This window comes from Myxine glutinosa, chromosome 2 (genome assembly GCF_964187855.1).
Source record: "Myxine glutinosa chromosome 2, kmMyxGlut1.1, whole genome shotgun sequence".
Taxonomy (NCBI): Eukaryota; Metazoa; Chordata; class Myxini; order Myxiniformes; family Myxinidae; genus Myxine; species Myxine glutinosa.
Window position 1 is genome coordinate 7,326,606 of NC_136262.1, and position 20,537 is coordinate 7,347,142.

The 20,537-nt window shown below is 43.2% G+C and overlaps 1 protein-coding gene across 4 annotated transcripts in view; it reads left to right on the plus strand.

Moving 5' to 3' along the window:
* Positions 1-20,537, plus strand: part of LOC137427412 (ubiquitin carboxyl-terminal hydrolase 8) — a 171,873-nt gene that overhangs the window by 130,944 nt on the left and 20,392 nt on the right. For all 4 annotated transcript variants that reach the window (XM_068116890.2, XM_068116889.2, XM_068116891.2 and 1 more), the window contains 4 exons: positions 10,421-10,665; positions 14,005-14,214; positions 17,081-17,291; positions 19,264-19,500. In XM_068116890.2, the coding sequence (XP_067972991.2) occupies positions 10,421-10,665; positions 14,005-14,214; positions 17,081-17,291; positions 19,264-19,500 (903 nt within the window). The remainder of the gene's footprint in view (positions 1-10,420; positions 10,666-14,004; positions 14,215-17,080; positions 17,292-19,263; positions 19,501-20,537) is intronic.

The window sequence follows — 20,537 nt, forward strand, 5'->3', positions numbered from 1 at the left end:
GGACATGGAATGTATGGACAATGACAGGGAGATCAGGAGAAGTGGTGGAAGTATTGGTCAGAAGAAGAGTGGACATATGTTGTGTGCAAGAGACGAGATGGAAGGGAAGTGGTGTGAGAATGGTGAAGGGTCGGCAGGGACAGAAATACAAGTTTATGTGGCAAGGGTGCCCGGAGGGCGTGAATGGTGTTGGTGTCCTGTTTTCTGAGGAGTTTGTAGACAGTGTGGTGAGTGTGACTAGAGTGAGTGATAGGTTGATGATGGTGAAAATGATGATTGGAAAGCTCTTGGTGAACGTCATCTCTGGATATGCTCCGCAGGTTGGTCAAAGCGATGAAGAGAGGGACAAGTTCTGGTGTGCGATAGAGAAGCTGATGGAAAACGTGAAAGATGAGGAAGTTGTTGTGGTAGGAGGAGACCTAAATGGACATGTGGGAAGGAGTATGGATGTTTTTGACGGAGTTCATGGGGGTTACAGATATGGTGTGAGAAATGGAGAAGGTGAAAGGATTTTGGAGTTTGCTGATGGAGCTGATTTGTTGATTTGTAATACTCAGTTCCAGAAAGAGGAAAATAAGCTTGTTACATACACGTCAGGTGGGTCGACGACAACCGTTGACTACCTGATGGTGCGTAGGCGAGATAGGGGGCACCTCCGGAACACAAAGGTGATCCCGGGGGAGGAGGCTGTTTCACAGCACCACTTGGTTGTCTGCGACATAAGGGTGAAAGGTGCGGGGAGAGCTCGGCGGGTGAAGTACCAACCGAGAATGAAGGTGTGGAGGTTGAAAGAGGTGACAGTAAGGAAGGCATTAAAAGAGAGGCTGAGTAGGGTCAAGGATGATGTGGTTGAGCTTGAAAGTGGTTGGATGTCAATGAAAGCTACTCTGTTGGGAGCCGTTGGTGAGGTATGTGGATGGACAAAAGGACCACCGAGGCACTCGGAAACATGGTGGTGGGATGATGAAGTTGGAAAGAGGATTGACGAGAAGAGGAAGAAGTTCAAGGAGTGGCAGAAGGCGAAGGGTACGGGAGCAGAAACAGCAGAGCATGAAAGTTATAAGGCAGCCAGGAAGGCTGCAAAGAAAGAGGTAGCAAAGGCGCAGGAGGCATGTAGGAAAATGTTCGGAGAACGCTTGGATTCGGAAGAGGGTCAGAAAGCAGTATTCAGGATTGCAAAGCAGATAGCGAAAGAGAGGTGTGATGTGATGGGGGTGAATTGCTTGAAGGATGAAGTGGGACAAATCGTTGTCGACCCAGATGGAATTAAAGGAAGATGGAAAAGATATATGGAAATGCTGTTGAATACAGAGAATGAATGGGATGGCAACATAGAGAGTAACCCAGTTTTAGGACCGGCAGAGAAGATAACTGAGAAGGAAGTTGAGGAAGCGATAAAAGCAATGAAGGGTAGGAAAGCGGGAGGGCCGACGGGAGTTGTGGGAGATATGTTGAAGGCAGCAGGAAGTTGGGGTGTGAAGAGAATGACAGAGATCTGTAAGCTGGTGGTGAAAGAAGGCCGCATTCCAGTGGATTGGGAACTGAGTACCCTCGTCCCTCTATACAAGGGGAAAGGTGACCCTCTGGAGTGTGGCTCGTACCGAGTGATAAAGTTATTGGAGCATGGAATGAAGGTATTGGAAAGGGTGTTGGAGAGGAGGATAAGGAAGAAAGTGAAGATCGACGAAATGCAGTTTGGATTTATGCCAGGAAGAGGAATGACAGATGCGCTTTTCATTGTGAGGCAGTTGCAGGAGAAGTACATGGAGAAGAGGAAGAAGTTGTTTCTTGGGTTTGTTGATCTGGAGAAAGCATTCGATAGGGTTCCACGCAAAGTATTGACATGGGCATTGAGGAAGTTAGGAGTGGAGGAATGGTTGATCAGAGTGGTGAAGGCAATGTACAAAAGAGCGTGCACAGCTGTAAGGACGAAGGACGGGAACAGTGGTGAGTTTAAGGTGAAGGTGGGAGTGCATCAGGGGTCGGTACTAAGCCCACTACTATTTGTAGCTGTGATGGAGGTGCTGGCTCAGAACGTAAAGGAGGGTTTACCGTGGGAGTTGTTGTATGCAGATGATCTGGTGTTGATTGCGGAAAGTATGGATGGACTGAAGGAAAAGATGAATAAGTGGAAAGAATGTATGGAGACAAAAGGTCTGAAGGTGAATATCGGAAAGACGAAGGTGATGGCAAGTGGTAAAGCATTTGGTGAGGTGGAAAGAACTGGGAAGTGGCCCTGTGCTGTGTGTAGGAAGGGTGTTGGAGTGAACTCCATTCAATGTACAATGTGCGCTGAGTCGGTTCATCAAAAATGTAGTGGTCTGAGAGGGTCATTAACCAGTGTGGCAGCTACATTCAAATGTAAGGTGTGCACAGAGGGAGCTGCAGATGGAGGAAATGTTGAGTTGGATCTTGGAGACGGCATGAAGCTGGAAGGTGTGAAAACATTTTGCTACCTCGGAGACATGCTGAATGGAGAAGGTGGATCAGACTCGGCAACGGTTGCTGGAGTGAGATGTGCATGGAAGAAGTTTCGGGAACTGAGTGGCATGCTGATGATGAGGGAAGTGTCGTTGAAGCTGAAGAGAAAGGTGTATGCTGCATGTGTGAGAAGTGTTATGATTTATGGGTGCGAGACATGGGTAATGAACGTAGAGCAGCAACGAAGGTTGGAAAGGGTGGAAATGCGAATGGTTCGACGGATGTGCGGAGTATCGTTGAGAGAGAGGAAGACAAATGATGAATTGTGAAAGATGATGGGAATAGAGCCTGTGATTGATGCTGTGAAAAGGAACAGGTTGAGATGGTTTGGTCATGTGTTGAGGAAGGATGAAAGTGACTGGTTGAGAAGAGTGATGGAAATTAATGTAGAAGGAAGTAGAGGACGGGGAAGACCGAGAAAGACTTGGCTAAAGATGGTGGAAGAAGAAATGCGGGCAAGGGGCTTAACAAGGAGAGATGCAGAAAATAGGGCAAAATGGAGAAGATTGTCATGGGGACCGCAAGGCTAACCCCCGCTCTAGTAGGGAAAAGGGCCTTTAAAATGCATGTTGTTGCTGTTGTGCATGCAATTGTGCATGCTGTGCAACAATTTTTTGTTGAATAAATTAATTATTGCAAAGTCAATTTTCCATTGTTTTTTTGTTCAATTAGATCACCTTTATCGATAGATACTGTTTAAATGAAGATCAAATATTGATATGTCCACATATGTTAAAAAAGATTTTAAAAAACATTTCATGGGGTGTACTTACTTTTTCCACATGCGAAATTTGCATTTATGTTTATTTAAATTATACAATGGACTACAAAATGTAAATGTTTCATGATATTTGTTATATTATATCACCTTTATCTATCAATATTGTTGAAATGAAGATCAAATAGCTGTATGTTGAAATATGTTGAAAAAGTCAAAACTTTACATGGGGTGTACTTACTTTTTCACGTGACTGTACATCTACTTTCAAAATTTTCACCTTTTGTTGGCTTATACTCTTATAGCCTGGAATTAAAATGTAATAAATCAGACGTTTTCCACCTATCTTTAATCATCTTAACCCACAACTTCTATGTGAAAAACAAATTCCACAAATTATAGAAATTTTATTAAAATACAAAACTAGAATATCTTGGTTGGATAAATGCCTACCCCTCTTATAATAGCAACTGTAAATTAGCTCAGGTGTAACAAATCACCTTCAAAATCACATACCACGTTAATTGGTCTTCACCTGTGTTCAATTGTAGTGATTCTGATTATTTCAGTATAAAATCACCTGTTCCTGTAAGGTTCCTCTGCTGGGTCATGCATTTCACAGCAAACACTCAACCATGAAAACCAAGGAGCTTTCAAAAGTCCTCCAGGATAAAATTGTGGATAGGCACAGATCACGGGATGGTTATAAAAATATTTCAAAAGCCTTTAATATCCCTTGGAGCACAGTCAAGACAATCATTAAGAAGTGGAAGGTGTATGGTACCACCAAGACCCTGCCTAGATCAGGCCGTCCCTCCAAACTGGATGACCAAGCAAGGAGGAGACTGATCAGAGATGCCACCAAGAGGCAAATGCAAAGACTGGTCACTGTGTGCATGCGACAACAATATCCCAAGGACTCCACAAGTGTGGCCTGTACGGTAGGATAGGAAGAAGGAAGCCGTTGCTCAAAAATGCTCACCTTGAGTCCCGTTTGAGGTATGTAAAGAAACATATACTCCGGCGATTCTGAAGCCATGTGGCAAAAAGTTTTATTGTCTGAAGAAGCCAAGATGGAACTTTTTGGCCTAAATGCAAAATGTTACGTTTGGTGCAAACCCAACACAGCACATCACCCAAAGAGCACCATCCCTACTGTGAAGCATGGTGGTGGCAACATCATGTTATGGGGATGTTTCTCATCAGCAGGGACTGGGGCACTTGTCAGGGTAGAAGGGAAAATAGATGGAGCAAAATACAGAAAGTCCTAGAGGAAAACCTGCTGCCCTGTGCAAGAAAGCTGAAATTGCGACGGAAGTTCACCTTTCAGCATGACAACATCCTGAAGCACACAGCGAAAACTACAGGGGAGTGGCTAAGGAACAAAAAGATTAATGTCATTGAGTGGCCCAGTCAGAGCCACAACCTAAATCCAATCCAAAATCTGTGGTATGACTTGGAGATTGCTGTCCATCAACGCTCCCCACACAACTTGACTGAGCTTGAACAGTTTTGTACAGAAGAATGGGCAAATATTGCCCAATAAAGGTGTGCAAAGTTGGTAGAGACCTATCCCAACAGACTCAAAGCTGTGATTGCTGCCAATGGTGCTTCCACCAGGTATTAACTCAGGGGGGTGGATTCTTATCCAACCAATATATACCAGTTTTGTATTTTTAATTAACTTTCTATCAGCACTGTAAATAGATAGGCCGATAAGGGACTATCACTTAATTGGCATAGAAATGACGACAAAGTCTGTTTCCATCCCATTGACCTTACTCTGTTCTACAATTTCCTTCTTTCGGCTCTTCTTTCGGTCATTTTGTAAGAATGGGATTTGCAGTGAATGGAAGCAACATGGCGTATACGGCCCACCTGAACAGAATTTTCCGGACAAGCCTTGTCGGGGCTCTCTATATATAGGGACTCGAGTGAGGAGCAGCCATGAGCTATGTTAAAACCAAAACATCCCAGTTTACCGTGGATATTAAGGGACCTGCTATAGCAGCTTACGGCAAAGAAAAAGAAATGGGGGCGTTATCGATTCACCCGAAACCCGGAAGACTATGCAGTCTTCAAATCTACACAACATCCTTTCAAGGCAAGCTTTTGGGAGGCATGGAAACAACATGAGACCCACCTAGTGAAACAGGCTGTAAAGGCCCCAAAGAAACTCTACACCTACTTCCATGAAAAATATACCTCACAAGCGGGGGTAGATATACTCAATGACAGAAACCTTACTCCTGACAGACATGGAGATGGCCCAATGCCTTACAAATCATTACTCTGCAGTGTTTACACAAGAACACCCAGGTCCCATTCCTGGTCTTCCTAGCTGCCAGAGGAGGGTGAACATTGATCACACTCTGCATATGATCCTCATCACGGGACGTGGATTCACAAAACGGTTGCATACCCTTGATCCCAGCAAATCCCCTGGGCCCGATGGTCTGCACCCCAAAGTTCTTAAGGAACTGGCAGCCGAGTTAGCGTCGTCGCTGTGTTGGCTGTTCAACTTCTTGCTTGCCACCGGGAGTCTCCCAAGGGACTGGAAGGAAGCGCATGTATCGCCCATCTTCAAAAATGGTGATAAACAAGATACGTCCAATTACCGACCAGTCAGCCTTACTTCAGTGATGTGCAACGTTTTTGAGTGCTTGTTAAAGCAAGAACTTATGGCGCACCTGGAAGGGCATCACCTACTTGCCCAGGAGCAACATGGCTTCTGCCAACATCGCTCGTGTCTTACCAACCTGCTATCGGCACATGATAACTGGACCATTGCGGTAGACGAGCATAAATCTGTAGATGTCATTGATGTTCACTTCAGCAAGGCTTTCGACACCGTCCTGCATAGACGTCTTCTTGGGAAACACGAAGCCTGGGGCCTGCGACCGCCACTTTTGACTTGGCTTCCTAACTTCCTGACTGGATGCTGACAAAGAGTGTCGGTAAATGGTTCACTTTCGTTCTGGGCCGAGGTTCACAGTGGAGTGCCTAGCAGGACACAGTGCTCGAATCAGTGTTGTTTCTAATATATATTGATGACTTGTTTGATTGTTTCAGCTGTCGATCGCTGCTGTTCACAGATGACCTCAAGCTTTCGTGTAACATAACGGAACACGATACCATTCCGGCATTACAGGTGGACCTACACAAGCCTGAGGAGTGTACGCAACTGTGGCAAATGAAAGGGAATCCAACCAAATGTGGGGTCATGCACCTTGTATGGGTCCCCTCTAGAGTGGAGTACCGTTTGGGTGGAGTGGACCTTGTGACGATTGATAGTATCGCCGACCTTGGAATTTGTACAATGCACACACTGTTAGCCTCAATGCAGGCTAATGTGGCATCAAACAGAGCACGCTTGTAATGCATTGCTTTCGACACTCCTTTGTTTCTATTACACCTGTAATTTTCCAGATGGCCTACGCAAGCTTTGTTAGACCGCATCTGGAGTATTGTCTACCATTATGGAGGCCCTTTCTGAAGCAGGATGCAACCTACTGGAGAAAGTGCTATGCTCTGCAACACGCATGGTACAGGGGCAAGCACGCTTCCCTTACAAGCAACTCCCTGTAAATCTGGATTTGTTCCCATTGGGAGAGATATGAGGTAGCGGTTGACAATGCCACACTTGAAATCCTGAAGAGAAAAGCCTGAGAAGATAGACTCGGAAAGATAGTTCCATGGGCAAGCAAAGAGGGGGAAAATTTCAACACTAATTGTAATCATACCAAATGTATCTCAAGAACTGACAGGAAAGATCAGCGTTAATGTGCTTCTCTCTGAACTGCCGAGTCTGGATATGGATTGGAATTTTATCCAGAATACAAAGGGGGTCTTGGGGGCGTAATGCAGATTTATCTTGCAATATTGTGTGAAGATTAAAGATCCCTTGATATGTTTTGCATAAAGTCAGCCATTAAGTTGGTTGTCTTGGGAATCAAATTTGGGTTCTTTGTCGAAAATTTCTTATTGCATACATCCACTCCATGTGCTACATCTGAATATGAAACTGAATGAAGTTGCTTTTGTGGAAATCTATGGAAAACTGTCGAGTGAAGAAAATATTTTATTTATTTATTTTGGATACAGAGTCGAGGCTCGTGCAAGAGCGAGAACACAAAACGGATCAGGATGCAACAGAACAAAAGGAAGAGAAGAAGAAAAGGGGGAAATGCTATGAGCAGGGCCGAGGGACAAAGTAAACAGAGATGGACAACAAGGCTGCAGGTAAGGAAGAGGGGAAGGGTAGAACGCAAGGGTTAGGATAAAAAAGCAAACTCACAGGAAGGAAAAAATAGAAATTTGAGGGAGGTGGTTTAAAGGGAGTAGAAAAGATCATGAGTTTGGATTGGGGAAGATCTGAGATGATGAACTGCTGTCTTGAAGACCTGTTGGGGGTGGGGGGGGGGGGGGGGGGTGGATGAGATTGAAGAGAATGTGGAAGTTGATTCTGCAGGTGGGAAAAAAGGACCAAATGAGTGGAGGTGAGGAGTGATTCTGGATTTTGGGAGTTTCATTAGATGGGGATTGATGGTGGACTGTGTGTGCACCCTGCAGATACCTGGGAGGGATAAAGCACAAAGAGTGCAAAGCCAGAAAGGAGGTGGATAAGACAGAGAGAAAGAAAGAGATAGGCCCATAGACTCAATTTCATCGTGGGAGATTCCATTGATCTTGAAACCTTAGTTTCCACGGCATCAAGGTGCGAGGCAGGGGCGCCAGCCCAGATTAGTGGACAGTATTCCATCAAGCTCTGGATGAAGGCGTTGTAGGTGGATATGAGTTTGGGTCAAGTGTTTGACCAATTTGTGATTTTGTCAACTGAAGAGAGGGAATATGCTAGTACTGACTGTCTATCTGAAGGATGAGGGATTCCATGCCAGATGGTGGAGTCATCAACAAATATAAAAAGGGGATTTCCCAGAGATTCAGAAAGATCGTTGATGAAGATTAGGAATAGGACTGGGCCCAGAACACTGCCTTAGGGTGATGTTGGCTGATGAAAAGGACAGAAAGAGGATGTGCAAGACATGAGCTGATGCCGTCCAGTCCAGTTGCAGAATCAGAGTTGAGGGTTGCCAGAAACTTCACCTTCTCAGGTGCAAAAGTCACCGAGTCCAGGAGAAATTGGGTGTGACTGCTTTGGGTGGATGCAGAGAGTGAGGTGTTGGGGACACCAGATTTTGAAGCAAACACAGAATTGAGGCATTTGGCCTTCTCATGAGCAGAGTCAGTTGTGGTGCCATTTGAAGAGAGGGAAAGGGATGTAAGAGGAGCATACACCAGAGACAAACTTTACAGGGCACCACCAGATTTTAGAGGAGGGAGACAAGTTAAAGTTCATTTTTGAAGTTGGACAGATGTTGTTTTCTGGCTCTTCTGAGAGTGGACACACTTGTGGGCTTTTTGGAATGATCTGGGATTGCCTTCAGTTTGATTTGCCTTCCATGAGGAGAATACAAGTTGTTTCAAGGCAAATGCCTCACCACAAGATTCAGTGTAATAGGGGCGGAAGGATAGGTATGATAACCCAAGGCGATATGGGATGAATCTGTGCATAAGGAAGTTTTTTTTTTTTAATCAGATGCAGTAGATTTTAGTGACCAGTCCTGAAGTGAAATGGCTGCTTGCAGTCCCTGCCAGTTTGCCTGAGTCCCATTTGAAGCTTTGAAGTACACATGGATTTGCTATGTTGCTTTTGGAAAACAAGCAGTAAGAATCCTTAAAATTTGACCAAAACAATTCGAAAAGCAATCTAACCTTGATGTTGTTGTTGTTGTTGTTGTTGTTGTTGTTATTTTGCAGCACGGAAATTATTTGGAATAATCAGAAACAAATTTGAATGTTGCTGCAATTGACGTAGGAATGTTTTCCCCAAGTGACAAAACAATGGCATCTCTCCGGAATTCCTTCCATATTTGAGTATTGTTGAGAATGGGTTCGCGATCTTTACCAACGCCTTCCTTTTCATTTAAACCATCAATATATTTTTGTATCAGAGGGTTTGTTTTTTTGTTTAATTCTTTTTAATTGGAGTTTGCTATATCGGATGTTTTAATACATGATCACACTTTTATTTTTTAACGTTCATGTTATTTAAGGCCAAAATTAGTGATGGTTTTGTTTTATTATAACTCTTTAAAAATGATTCGCTGAGTTGAAGTACAAAATGTGATATTTAGCTCACCTGGAACGAAGTTCAGGGGAGCTTATGCAATGGCGCATTGTCCGTCGGTCATTCCGTAAACACTTGAAACTTCTTCTCCGAAACCGCTGATGGGATTGCGACCAAATTCGGCACAAATGATATTTGTTGTGTTGTGACTAAATTTGTTCACGGCATGAAAAAAATTAATGGTCTAAGGGGTTTTACCAGGGTCAACGTGGATCCAGGTTTGACCCCCAAAATAGGTATTTGCTTTCTTCTCAGAAACTACACACACTATTTCAATGAAACTTGACCGCAACCTTCACCACCGTGATGTACCAAAGTTTGTACACGGCCTTAAAAAAAATCTGCCCCTTTGGAGGTCTATGGTGGTGTTCCCCCAAAATAGGTATTTGCTTTCTTCTCAGAAACTACACACGCTATTTCAATGAAACTTGACCACAACCTTCACCACCCATGATGTACCAGTGTTTGTTCAAGGAATTAGAAAAAATTGGGGTCTTAGGAGGTATATAGGGTTGGGGGAGGGAGGGGTTGCCCCCCAAAATAGCTATTTTTTCTTTGTTTGTTTAAAGTCTTATGATTATGTTAGTATGATTCCACCTGCTGCCCTGTCTTCTAGCAACTATTGAAATTGGTTTAAAATACCTTTAGTCAGTACAGTATACTGTTTATTCTATCAGGCGAGCACCAGGGGTATTGCCCCTATGTTTATCTTACAAGTGAACATTGAAAGGAGATGAACGTTAAATTTGCAATATCCTTTATTCCTTTTTTTTCACCCACATTTTCAACTATTGTATATAATTTTACAAAAACTATCAAGTTGTCGTAAAGTGCGCAAACGTTTTAAAACCCGAGCCCTTCTATATGTCACTTGTAATAGCAGCGAAACCTGATTGCCTGAGTATTGTTTAGTAAGACAATGATTTAGGAAATAGTGTTGTTGGGGTTTTAATATTTGTTCTCCTAATTAATGGATTAAAATCTTGGCAGTAAAAACTGTTGCCTTTTTTTGTTGTTGTGCATTTTTGCAGATTTTGGGTTCCTCAATCGACCAGCCAGTGCTTACAGATGAAGTAGCTGGAGAAAGATCGTTTTATCCACCAGGAGTTGGTGGTAACGAGTCTAGAAATTCCAGGGTAAAGCATATAGAAGAAGGCTATATGAGGCCCAAACTACACCGTTCCTTCTCCTCTCCAAACGTGGCAAAACTTGGGAGTCCCAACGAGGCAACTGATCCAGTACCTTCTTCGGTGCCAACGGTGGATCGCTCTGCCAAGTGAGTCTGGGTACCATAACACCCAGGGTATTAAAATAGAATCTTAAATTTCCAAGATCAGGACATTTAGAATATCTAAAACTATATTGTCTGTGGTTAGAAATTATTTTGCTTTTTGTGTTTGCTGATTTAGCAATTCAATTTGTGTCCAGAATTATTGATCGGAATCAAACCAACAATCCAAAATACCATTTGATATCTTAATTTTGTTGAAATATAACATAGCTTTTAGGAAGGAAGTCTGTTTCCTTCGTTAACTGTTTTTTACGACATGGTAATCCTTGAAGGACTCTCTGAAGGATCATTACTTTTAATTGATCTTACTTCTCCATAAAACAGGAAAGTTAATGCTTATCGTTTACTCTGAATGTTACACCATGGCTGAGAGTTATCCTGCACAGGATTGAACAAACATATTGTTTAAATTATTGTAACATCCTAAGTACCTCCTGGGAATGTATGTTTTCACAAGGGCCTGCTCTCTCTGATGCACAGACTCATCACATCTCACATACGTCTGGCTAACCTGCCCAATATGTATCCATCCGTACATATAAACTTGCAAAGAGCCACTTACTATCGAGCTGCTCACCTCGACATGGAAGGCAAACTCCATTAAGGACAATCTGACATCACTTGTCAGGGCTTGCAATAAATGTCTGCCTCAACTAACAGTTGAACTCTCCTACTATTTTCGTCCCCCAATAATTGGTCATGTCTTATTATGTTAATCTTGGGTATTTTGTCCTCCTCTTTCAATATATGGGACCAAGGTGAAGTAAGAGTACCCCAAACCCAAACCCTAATCGAGCTGTTAGGTTGGATTCATGTAATTTACCATATAATATATGGGAACACAGTAAAGCCTCCAAAGACTAGTCCCCAGTGCATTTCCCTCATATTGTCCACACTTTTCCATCATTAATTGGAAACTTTTCTTTCTATCCGGGAAGGTTGAGCAGTTTCTGGCTGGCTTTGGCACCTCACCTGCTATCATATTCCACCTGCACAGTTGTGTAATTTTACTCTTCTAGAATCCTGGCAAAAATTCTGTAGCTGTGTTTTTTTTCATCAGGATTAACAGGATATTTAATATTATTGGAGTTTTCAAAATCTGCCAGTTGTATTATAAAGTTCTTAACATTATTGACATCACTCCCCAATATGATGAAGTACAAGAGCTGTTACTGTTCCATCACAGCGGGAACGGTGACCTCTTAGTCTTTTATACTCGAGCTGATCTTACCTGCCCTTTCAGGTCTACATCTTTAGGGTGCCTTCGATCTCCTACGCATTAGTTGAATAACACCCTCCTTATAGACCCTCAAAAATGCAACCTTCACACTATATTCCATTCCATTCCATCGTTACATTTTTGCATCTGTGAAATTGTCTCTCTCGTCCAACTTTAACATAAAGCCAAGAGGTAAACACATTGGCTCAATGCCCTTAAGGCAGCTTACGATTGGCTCTTAAATGCTACATATAAAAAGGTAGTTCTACCTGAAATCCCCTTTAATTGAATTTGTGAATAGTTTTTATGGACCCCGTCCCTTTATTACCTCCTCCACCAAAGGTGTTCCACCAGCTAGTAGAATTTTTAAGTGATTCTTCACCATTGAGTGATATGGCCAACCAGGAGTATGCTCTCCACTGAGTGCCGTTCTAGTTCATTTTGTATTTGTGTACTGGCATTTTATTTTAGACATTAAAACATACCACCACCGAATACTTTTGGTAACACTATGTGCTGGAAAGCAAAGAAAAAACAGACCAACATGACATGTTTATCCTCTGCAAAACCCTCACCATTAAACCAGAAAAGCAAAAATGACCATGAAAAAGTACTTGAGGATAAGGAGAAAAGTGGGCCGATGTTCAAAAGAGAGGTTATACAATATGTTGAAGGAAGGTGTTTAGGGAAGAATGAAACAATAAGAAATAGGCAAAGGAAGAAGATATTTTTTATTTGATTTCACAATGTATTGTACATTTTTGGTTGCTACGGTAACCTTTTGTGTATTAGGAAGTTCTGTCTGTGCATTATGACATAGTGTCGTCACAAATGCATTATTTGGAAAGGGTCAAAATCTTCAATCTGTGTACTCGATGCTTAATGAGGTAAGGGAGAGGCTAAGCAATATAGACAGGGCCTTGAGAAAGTATACCCTTTGACTTTTCACATTTTATTGTGTTACAGCCTGAATTTAAATTGGATTAAATTGAGATTTTTTGTCACTGAAGTACACATAATACACCATAATGTGAAAGGAAGTTTTTAATTTTTTTAATTTACATTTTTACAAAATAATTAAAAATAGAAAAGTCAAATTTGCGTCAGTATTGTCGTGTCCCCGGGGTTAAGACCCAAAGAGGACGGATGACCAAAATAGGAATTTGCTTTTTCTTCTGAAACTACACACCGATGACGTCATTATATTGCTTATTCTACCAGGTGAGCGCCAGGAGTGTTGCCCCTATGTTTTATGTTTTCTTTAGTTTAATTTCACTTGGATGGATCACATCGGCGAACCAGGAACGTTTGATGGAGAAGATTGATTTTAAGTTAAAATATCTTAATGTTAATGTGGTGAAATATGATGTAATGTCTCGAGCTTGAAGAGAAGGTTCGGTCGGAGGGCCGACCTTGAGGGAGCTTATATAAGTCCGGACAGTTCGGTGCTCGATCTCGTGGCATTCTGTTATCCTAGTGCCAAGAGACTATCGGGATTAACAGGTACGTAATTGCTTGCTTGCGGGGGGCTTGGAGGAGATGTTTCTTTTGATTGCTTCCTTTGTAGTGCTAATTAATTGTGCATTATTACCCTCACCAGAGGAGAGGGTATTGCATTTGAGTCCGTTTGTCCGTTTGTTTGTCTGTTTGTCCGCACAGAATAAATATAATTTTCTCTGCAACCGTTGGTCCGATTGACAGGAAATTTGCACCATAGGTGCAACTCCACCCGTATAATTTTTTAATGATCATTATGACGTCATAGGTGACGTGGTTTGGCCACCATCTTGGAAAAAGCGAAAAACTTTGCACCTCTATATCTCCGAAAGTGCTGAATAGAATAGAAAAACAAAGCCTTTAAAACCACTCAAAATACATCCTGGCGAGGGTTTGCAATCTCTGATTGCTCTTTTTCTTGTTTTGTGTTGTAGGATGAGTGGAGATATAGTTCAATAAAACCTCATTACTTGAAAAAGGTCTGAGTACTGATTTACAACAGTTAAATTTCCTGGTTAACAAATTTGTTTTACTGCTGTGCTTCAACAATCATACGATGCATTAAGACCTTTTTATAATCCTTTTTCATTTTCCAAATTCCTTCTTAGACCAAATATCCAAGCCAAGCTCCGTCCTTCACCTTCTGCTCTCCGTGCACGTGACCTCAATCCAACGTATGGTGGCCTAGGTGGAGGCCGCACCGGTCTTCGAAACCTTGGAAACACATGCTATATGAACTCGGTGCTGCAGTGCCTGAGCAGCACGACACCACTTGCACAGCACTTTGTGGGCAACCAATACGTCGATGACATAAACAAGTAAGGTGCCAAAGCAGTTTGTTTTTTTCCTTGTCTTTCTTTTCTTCTTATGCCGATGGCCTTGAATCTCCATACATCCCGATCATATATCCACAAAAGATAATTGTGTCAGAGAATAGACAAAAGAAGGAAGGGGAGAGGTGGACAGATGTACATTAAAAACACTCTCCCCAGGTTATCCCCATATTTTTCTAATTTTATGAACCCCCGTTGGACTTAGACCAAAACGGGGGATTATGGATGGGGTCTCGTCCTTCCCTTCTGTCTCTCCATCCGTGCGTGCGTCCGCAACCATATCTCGGAGATGTATGGACCGATTTTGTTGATACTTGGCATAAAGTCAATGCATGATGGTCAACATATGCACATAATTTTGTTTTGCGATATGATCAAAGGTGGCCGACGGGCAGCCATTTTAGTTGTAAAAAGAATGTTATTTTTATTTTTTATTTTTTGCATACAAAGTCAAGGCACGTGTAAGAGCAAACACATTAAACACATAAACCAGAAACAGAAACACACAAAACATATAATAAAGTTAGCGGGAGACGAGAGGGAGAGGGCCGGGGTGTGGATGTGTTGGGGGGTGGGGGGGGGGGGGTACACGGTATAAAACAAATGGACACTACTAGGACTTTCAGGAAAGAAAATGGAATTTGAAGGTGGATTTAGGGTGTATTAACGGGGGTAGAAAAGATCAAGGTTTTGTATGGGGAAGATAAGAGATGGTGGTGAACAGCTGTTCTAAACACCTGGAGGGAGGAGTGGGATTGAAGAGAGTGAGGGAATTTGTTCCAGAGGCAGGAGAAAAGAGGAATGAAAGAGTGAAGGGGGGCAGAGAGTCTTGATTTTGGCAGTTTCACCATAAGAGGGTTGCTGGCAGATCTTGTGCCACCTGTAGGAATATTTGGGGGACAGAGCACAGACAGAGCTTGGTGAGCTAGGCCGGAGAGGAGTCGGTAGAAGACAGAAAGACCACCAACAAGCCTGCGGTGAGTGAGTGAAAGGCCCTCGGAGATAGCTTCATCGCGGGAGATTCCAATGATTCTGAAAGCTTTGGTTTCAACAGCGTGAAGCCGAGCTAGGTGAGAGGCAGGAGCACCGGCCCAGAGGGGAGAACAGTATTCCATTGAGCTGCGGATGAAAGCCTTGCATGTGGTGAGGAGCTCCAAAGTGCCCAGAAACGACTTCGCACAACGGAGGATGCCCAGTCGGCGACTGGCTTTGGAGGCCAGCTTTGAAATGTGGTTTTCCCAGGAAAGATCATGGCAGATAGTTAGGCCCAAAGGCTTGAGTGACAGATCTTCTTGGAGAGGATTGTTCAAAAGTAGATGGGAGGGTTTTCCAGACGATCTTTTCGGAGAGACATCGTAAGAGTGTGAGATTTGTCAGGATTGAAAGACATGTTCCACTTGTTTGACCAGTCTGTGATTTTGTCTAGGTCTGCAGAGTGAGGAGGCTGCAGACTGCCGATCTGAGGGATGCGGTATGTAGTGGCAGAGAGTGGAGTCATCAGCAAAGAGATAGAGGGGATTATTCGTCTTTTCAAATTCGTCTTTCAATCCTAACAAATCTCACACTCTCATTATCTCTCTCCGACAGGACCATCTGACAAACCATCCTATAGTCAGGTTCACTATGTTTTTTCGTTCAAAATTTTGGTAGATTAGCAAAACTATACATTTCTGGAATACTCAGAGCATGAGGAATCCAAAAATTAATGTTTGCATTTGCGTAGACACCTTTGCGAAAATGACACTCAGGACAGTGATGAAGATCTGTAAAAGCATATTCCTGAACGGTGTAGACCTAGTAGATCCTGTGTATAGGACTTGTAGTTCAATCTGATACTAACAAGGCTGCTTTCTTGCTTTATAAACCCATACCTATAACTTCAAAGGACTTGCAATATCATGTATTATGTAATACAGTTATATCACAAATATAAAGACAATGGTTTTCAATTACCTTCGTTTGTTGCTTTTCTATAATCCTGAGCACTATTTTGAGGCCTTTATTGGATTCCTTAACCCAGAAAACATAGGATTAGCATATTTAATTAAGTTTCTAGGTTGACTAGAAGCCGAGATAGCGCAAAATATGTATTTTATGGCGGCAATTTTGAAAATCCAAAATGGCGGCCATGCAGGTGTCTGTGCAAATGCCAACATTGATTTTCGGATTCTCCATGCTCTGATGATTCCAAAAATGTACAGGTTTGCTCATCCCAAAATTTTGAACGAAATTATATTTGTTAACATAGTGAACCTGACTACTATCTACTTTTTAAGCAATCATTTTGAGGAAGTCCAGTCATTCAATCTCCTGGTTCTCACTATCAGCCATGATCTTTCTTGGGCAAGAAGCCGCTTCAGTATTTGACTATGTCTGCCCATCAAAAATGAAGTATAAGAACCTTCCTAACCCACCGTGTTTAATTCTAAAGGGTTATAATCGATAATTCTAATGGGTTCTAAAGGGTAATTCTAAACGATTCTAAAGGGTAATTCTAATGGGTTCTAAAGAGTTTTAAAGGGTAATTATAAAGGGTTCTAAAGGGTAATTATAATGGGTTTCATTCGTTTCTAGGCTTTGCCTATTTCATGTTTAAAATATCAAACTGAACCGCTTCCTCCGGACATGGGTACAATTTTTTTTAAACCAATACGAATGAGACCTGGTACAAACATACCTTGCTTCAGCCCCTACAGAAAAATAAGTACAGATAGAGATCCTGTGTCTTCCTTTAAATTTCACTTTGGTCAAGGTGGGTGGTGTAAGACAAACATTGCATTCACTCCTGAATATCTGTGATTCCAGTTTTCTATTTTATTTGCTTTCTCATTCTTCAAAACCTTGTTTGCAGAAAGAATGCCTTGGGGTATGGTGGAGCATTGGCTGAGGAATTTGCCGTCCTTGTACAAGCACTGTGGTCTGGGCAGTATCGATCAATTTCACCGCGTGACTTCAAGTCTCAAATTGGTCGTGTAAACACACAGTTTTCAGGCTTTCAGCAGCAAGATTCTCAAGAACTACTGGTCTTCTTATTAGATGGATTAAACGAAGACCTCAATCGGGTGAGATTACACAAAAACCACGTACATACATACACATACACACACGCTCACACACATCCACTCTCATACACATCCATGCTCACACACATCCATGCTCACACACATCCATGCTCACACACATCCATGCTCACACACATCCACTCTCACACACATCCGCTCTCACGCACATCCTATCTCACGCACATCCGCTCTCACGCACATCCGCTCTCACGCACATCCGCTCTCACGCACATCCGCTCACGCACATCCGCTCACGCACATCCGCACTCACGCACATCCGCTCTCACACACATCCGCTCTCACGCACATCCGCTCTCACGCACATCCGCTCTCACACACATCCGCTCTCACACACATCCACTCTCACACACATCCACTCTCACACACATCCACTCTCACACACATCCACTCTCACACACATCCACTCTCACACACATCCACTCTCACACACAACCACTCTCACACTCATGCACTCTCACACACATCCACTCTCACACACATCCACTCTCACACACATCCACTCTCACACACATATGCTCTCACACACATCCACTCTCACACACATATGCTCTCACACACATCCGCTCTCACACACATCCACTCTCACAAACATATGCTCTCACACACATCCGCTCTCACACACATCCACTCTCACACACAACCACTCTCACACTCATCCACTCTCACACACATCCACTCTCACACACATCCACTCTCACACACATCCACTCTCACACACATATGCTCTCACACACATATGCTCTCACACACATCCACTCTCACACACATATGCTCTCACACACATCTGCTCTCACACACATCCGCTCTCACACACATAGCTCTCACACACATATGCTCTCACACACATCCACTCTCACACACATATGCTCTCACACACATCCGCTCTCACACACATATGCTCTCACACACATATGCTCTCACACACATCTGCTCTCACACACATCCGCTCTCACACACATAGCTCTCACACACATAGCTCTCACACACATATGCTCTCACACACATCCACTCTCACACACATATGCTCTCACACACATCCGCTCTCACACACATCCACTCTCACAAACATATGCTCTCACACACATCCGCTCTCACACACATATGCTCTCACACACATCTGCTCTCACACACATCCATGCTCACACACATCCATGCTCACATACATCCACTCTCACACATATCCACTCTCACACACATATGCTCTCACACACATATGCTCTCACACACATATATGCTCTCACACACATCCGGTCTCACACACATCCGCTCTCACACACATCCGCTCTCACACACATCCGCTCTCACACACATATGCTCTCACACACATCCGCTCTCACACACATATGCTCTCACACACATCCGCTCTCACACACATATGCTCTCACACACATCCACTCTCACACACATCCATGCTCACATACATCCACTCTCACACACATCCGCTCTCACACATATCCACTCTCACACACATCAGCTCTCACACATATATATATATATATACACACACACACACACACACACACACACACACACACACACACACACACACACACACACCACACACACACATACACACACACACACACACACATATTTATATATATAGATGTTTGGTATCTGACCACCGCATCCTTCCATCTACTTTTCGACTTTCCTCTTCTTCTTCTTGGCAATCCCATCTCCATCACTCACCTCACCACATATTCTTTCTCTCTCCTCATCACATCACTAAACCAATTCAATCTCTTCTCGGTTACTTACATCTCTTCACACTAAAAATGCAACTCACCTGTCCGACACACACTTTCAGCAACTCTGCAGCTCCTTAAAATCAACAAAGGGTTTAATGTTGGTGAATCTATGAGATGAAGCAAGTTTTTTGTGAGCATTGTAGTTGCTTGATAACGTATGATCAGATGATATGAGCGATTTTGTGTGTTTTGTGTGCTAGGCAAAGCGAGAACACATTAGCCAAGATAGCAGCGAGCTGTTATCGGATGCAGATGCAGCCCACCTGTCTTGGGAAGCACACAGCAAGTTGAACGCCTCGGTGGTGGTGGATCTATTCCATGGACAATTTAAGTCGACGCTGCAATGTGCTTCGTGCAAAAAGAAGTCTCACACATTTGAGGCGTTTGCTTGCCTCAGCCTGCCGATTCCAAGTGGGAACAACAAGTACACTCTAGAGGTGAGGGACAATAAATCAAGCATGGTATTGAAGGAATATCAAGAGGCCATTTGCTTATCGAGTATGAAAATAAGGCAAGGCATGTGTGGATGAGCGGAACATTTTAGGTGAACTTGAGAAAGGGGGCAACGAGAGGATATGGAGTTCAGAAGGATAGGAAAGAAAAGGAACACGAAGGAGGGGGGTGGGGCATTGTGGGAACGGGAATTCCAGAAAGAGTGGCTCTGGGATCTACAAGAGGGCAAATAGGGTTAACATTCCGCCAAGGAGGGATGTGTGGTCAACATTCCGCCATTTTTGCCGAGGTCATATGTTTATGCGCCCATACCCAACAACATATATATCTATCTATAATTCCAGTAATCTCTGTGTGAATGTCTGTGTGTCTGTGTGTTTGTCTGTGACCGCTGTTTCTCGACAACTACCGGTCCGATATACTTGAAACTTGCCAGGTATATTGCTGGGGACCCGAGGATGTGCCTTTTCAAGGTTTCATATTAATCGGAGAAGTAGTTACCGAGCTATGGCGATTTCTTTACCAAACTCCGCAAGCCGTTCACTTTGGACCAAACCATTTCATGTAAATAGAGGGGGGGGATTGTCACCGTACTTGCAAGCTGTTCGCTTTGGACCAAACCATTTCATGTAAATAGAGGGGGGGGATTGTCACCGTACTCGCAAGCCGTTCGCTTTGGACCAAACCATTTCATGTAAATAGAGGGGGGGGGGATTGTCACCGTACTCGCAAGCCGTTCGCTTTGGCTTTGCGAATGGACCAAACCATTTCATGTAAATAGAGGGGGGGGATATAATTTTAGATATATATATAGTACGGGCATGCCCTAGTTTAATAATAATTCCAGTAATCTCTGTGTGTCTGTGTGTGTGTGTGTTTGTCTGTGACCGCTGTTTCTCGACAACCACGGGTCCGATATACTTGAAACTTGCCAGGTATATTGCTGGGGACCCGAGGATGTGCCTTTTCAAGGTTTGAAATTAATCGGACAAGTGGTTCCCAAGGTATGGTCACCGTACTC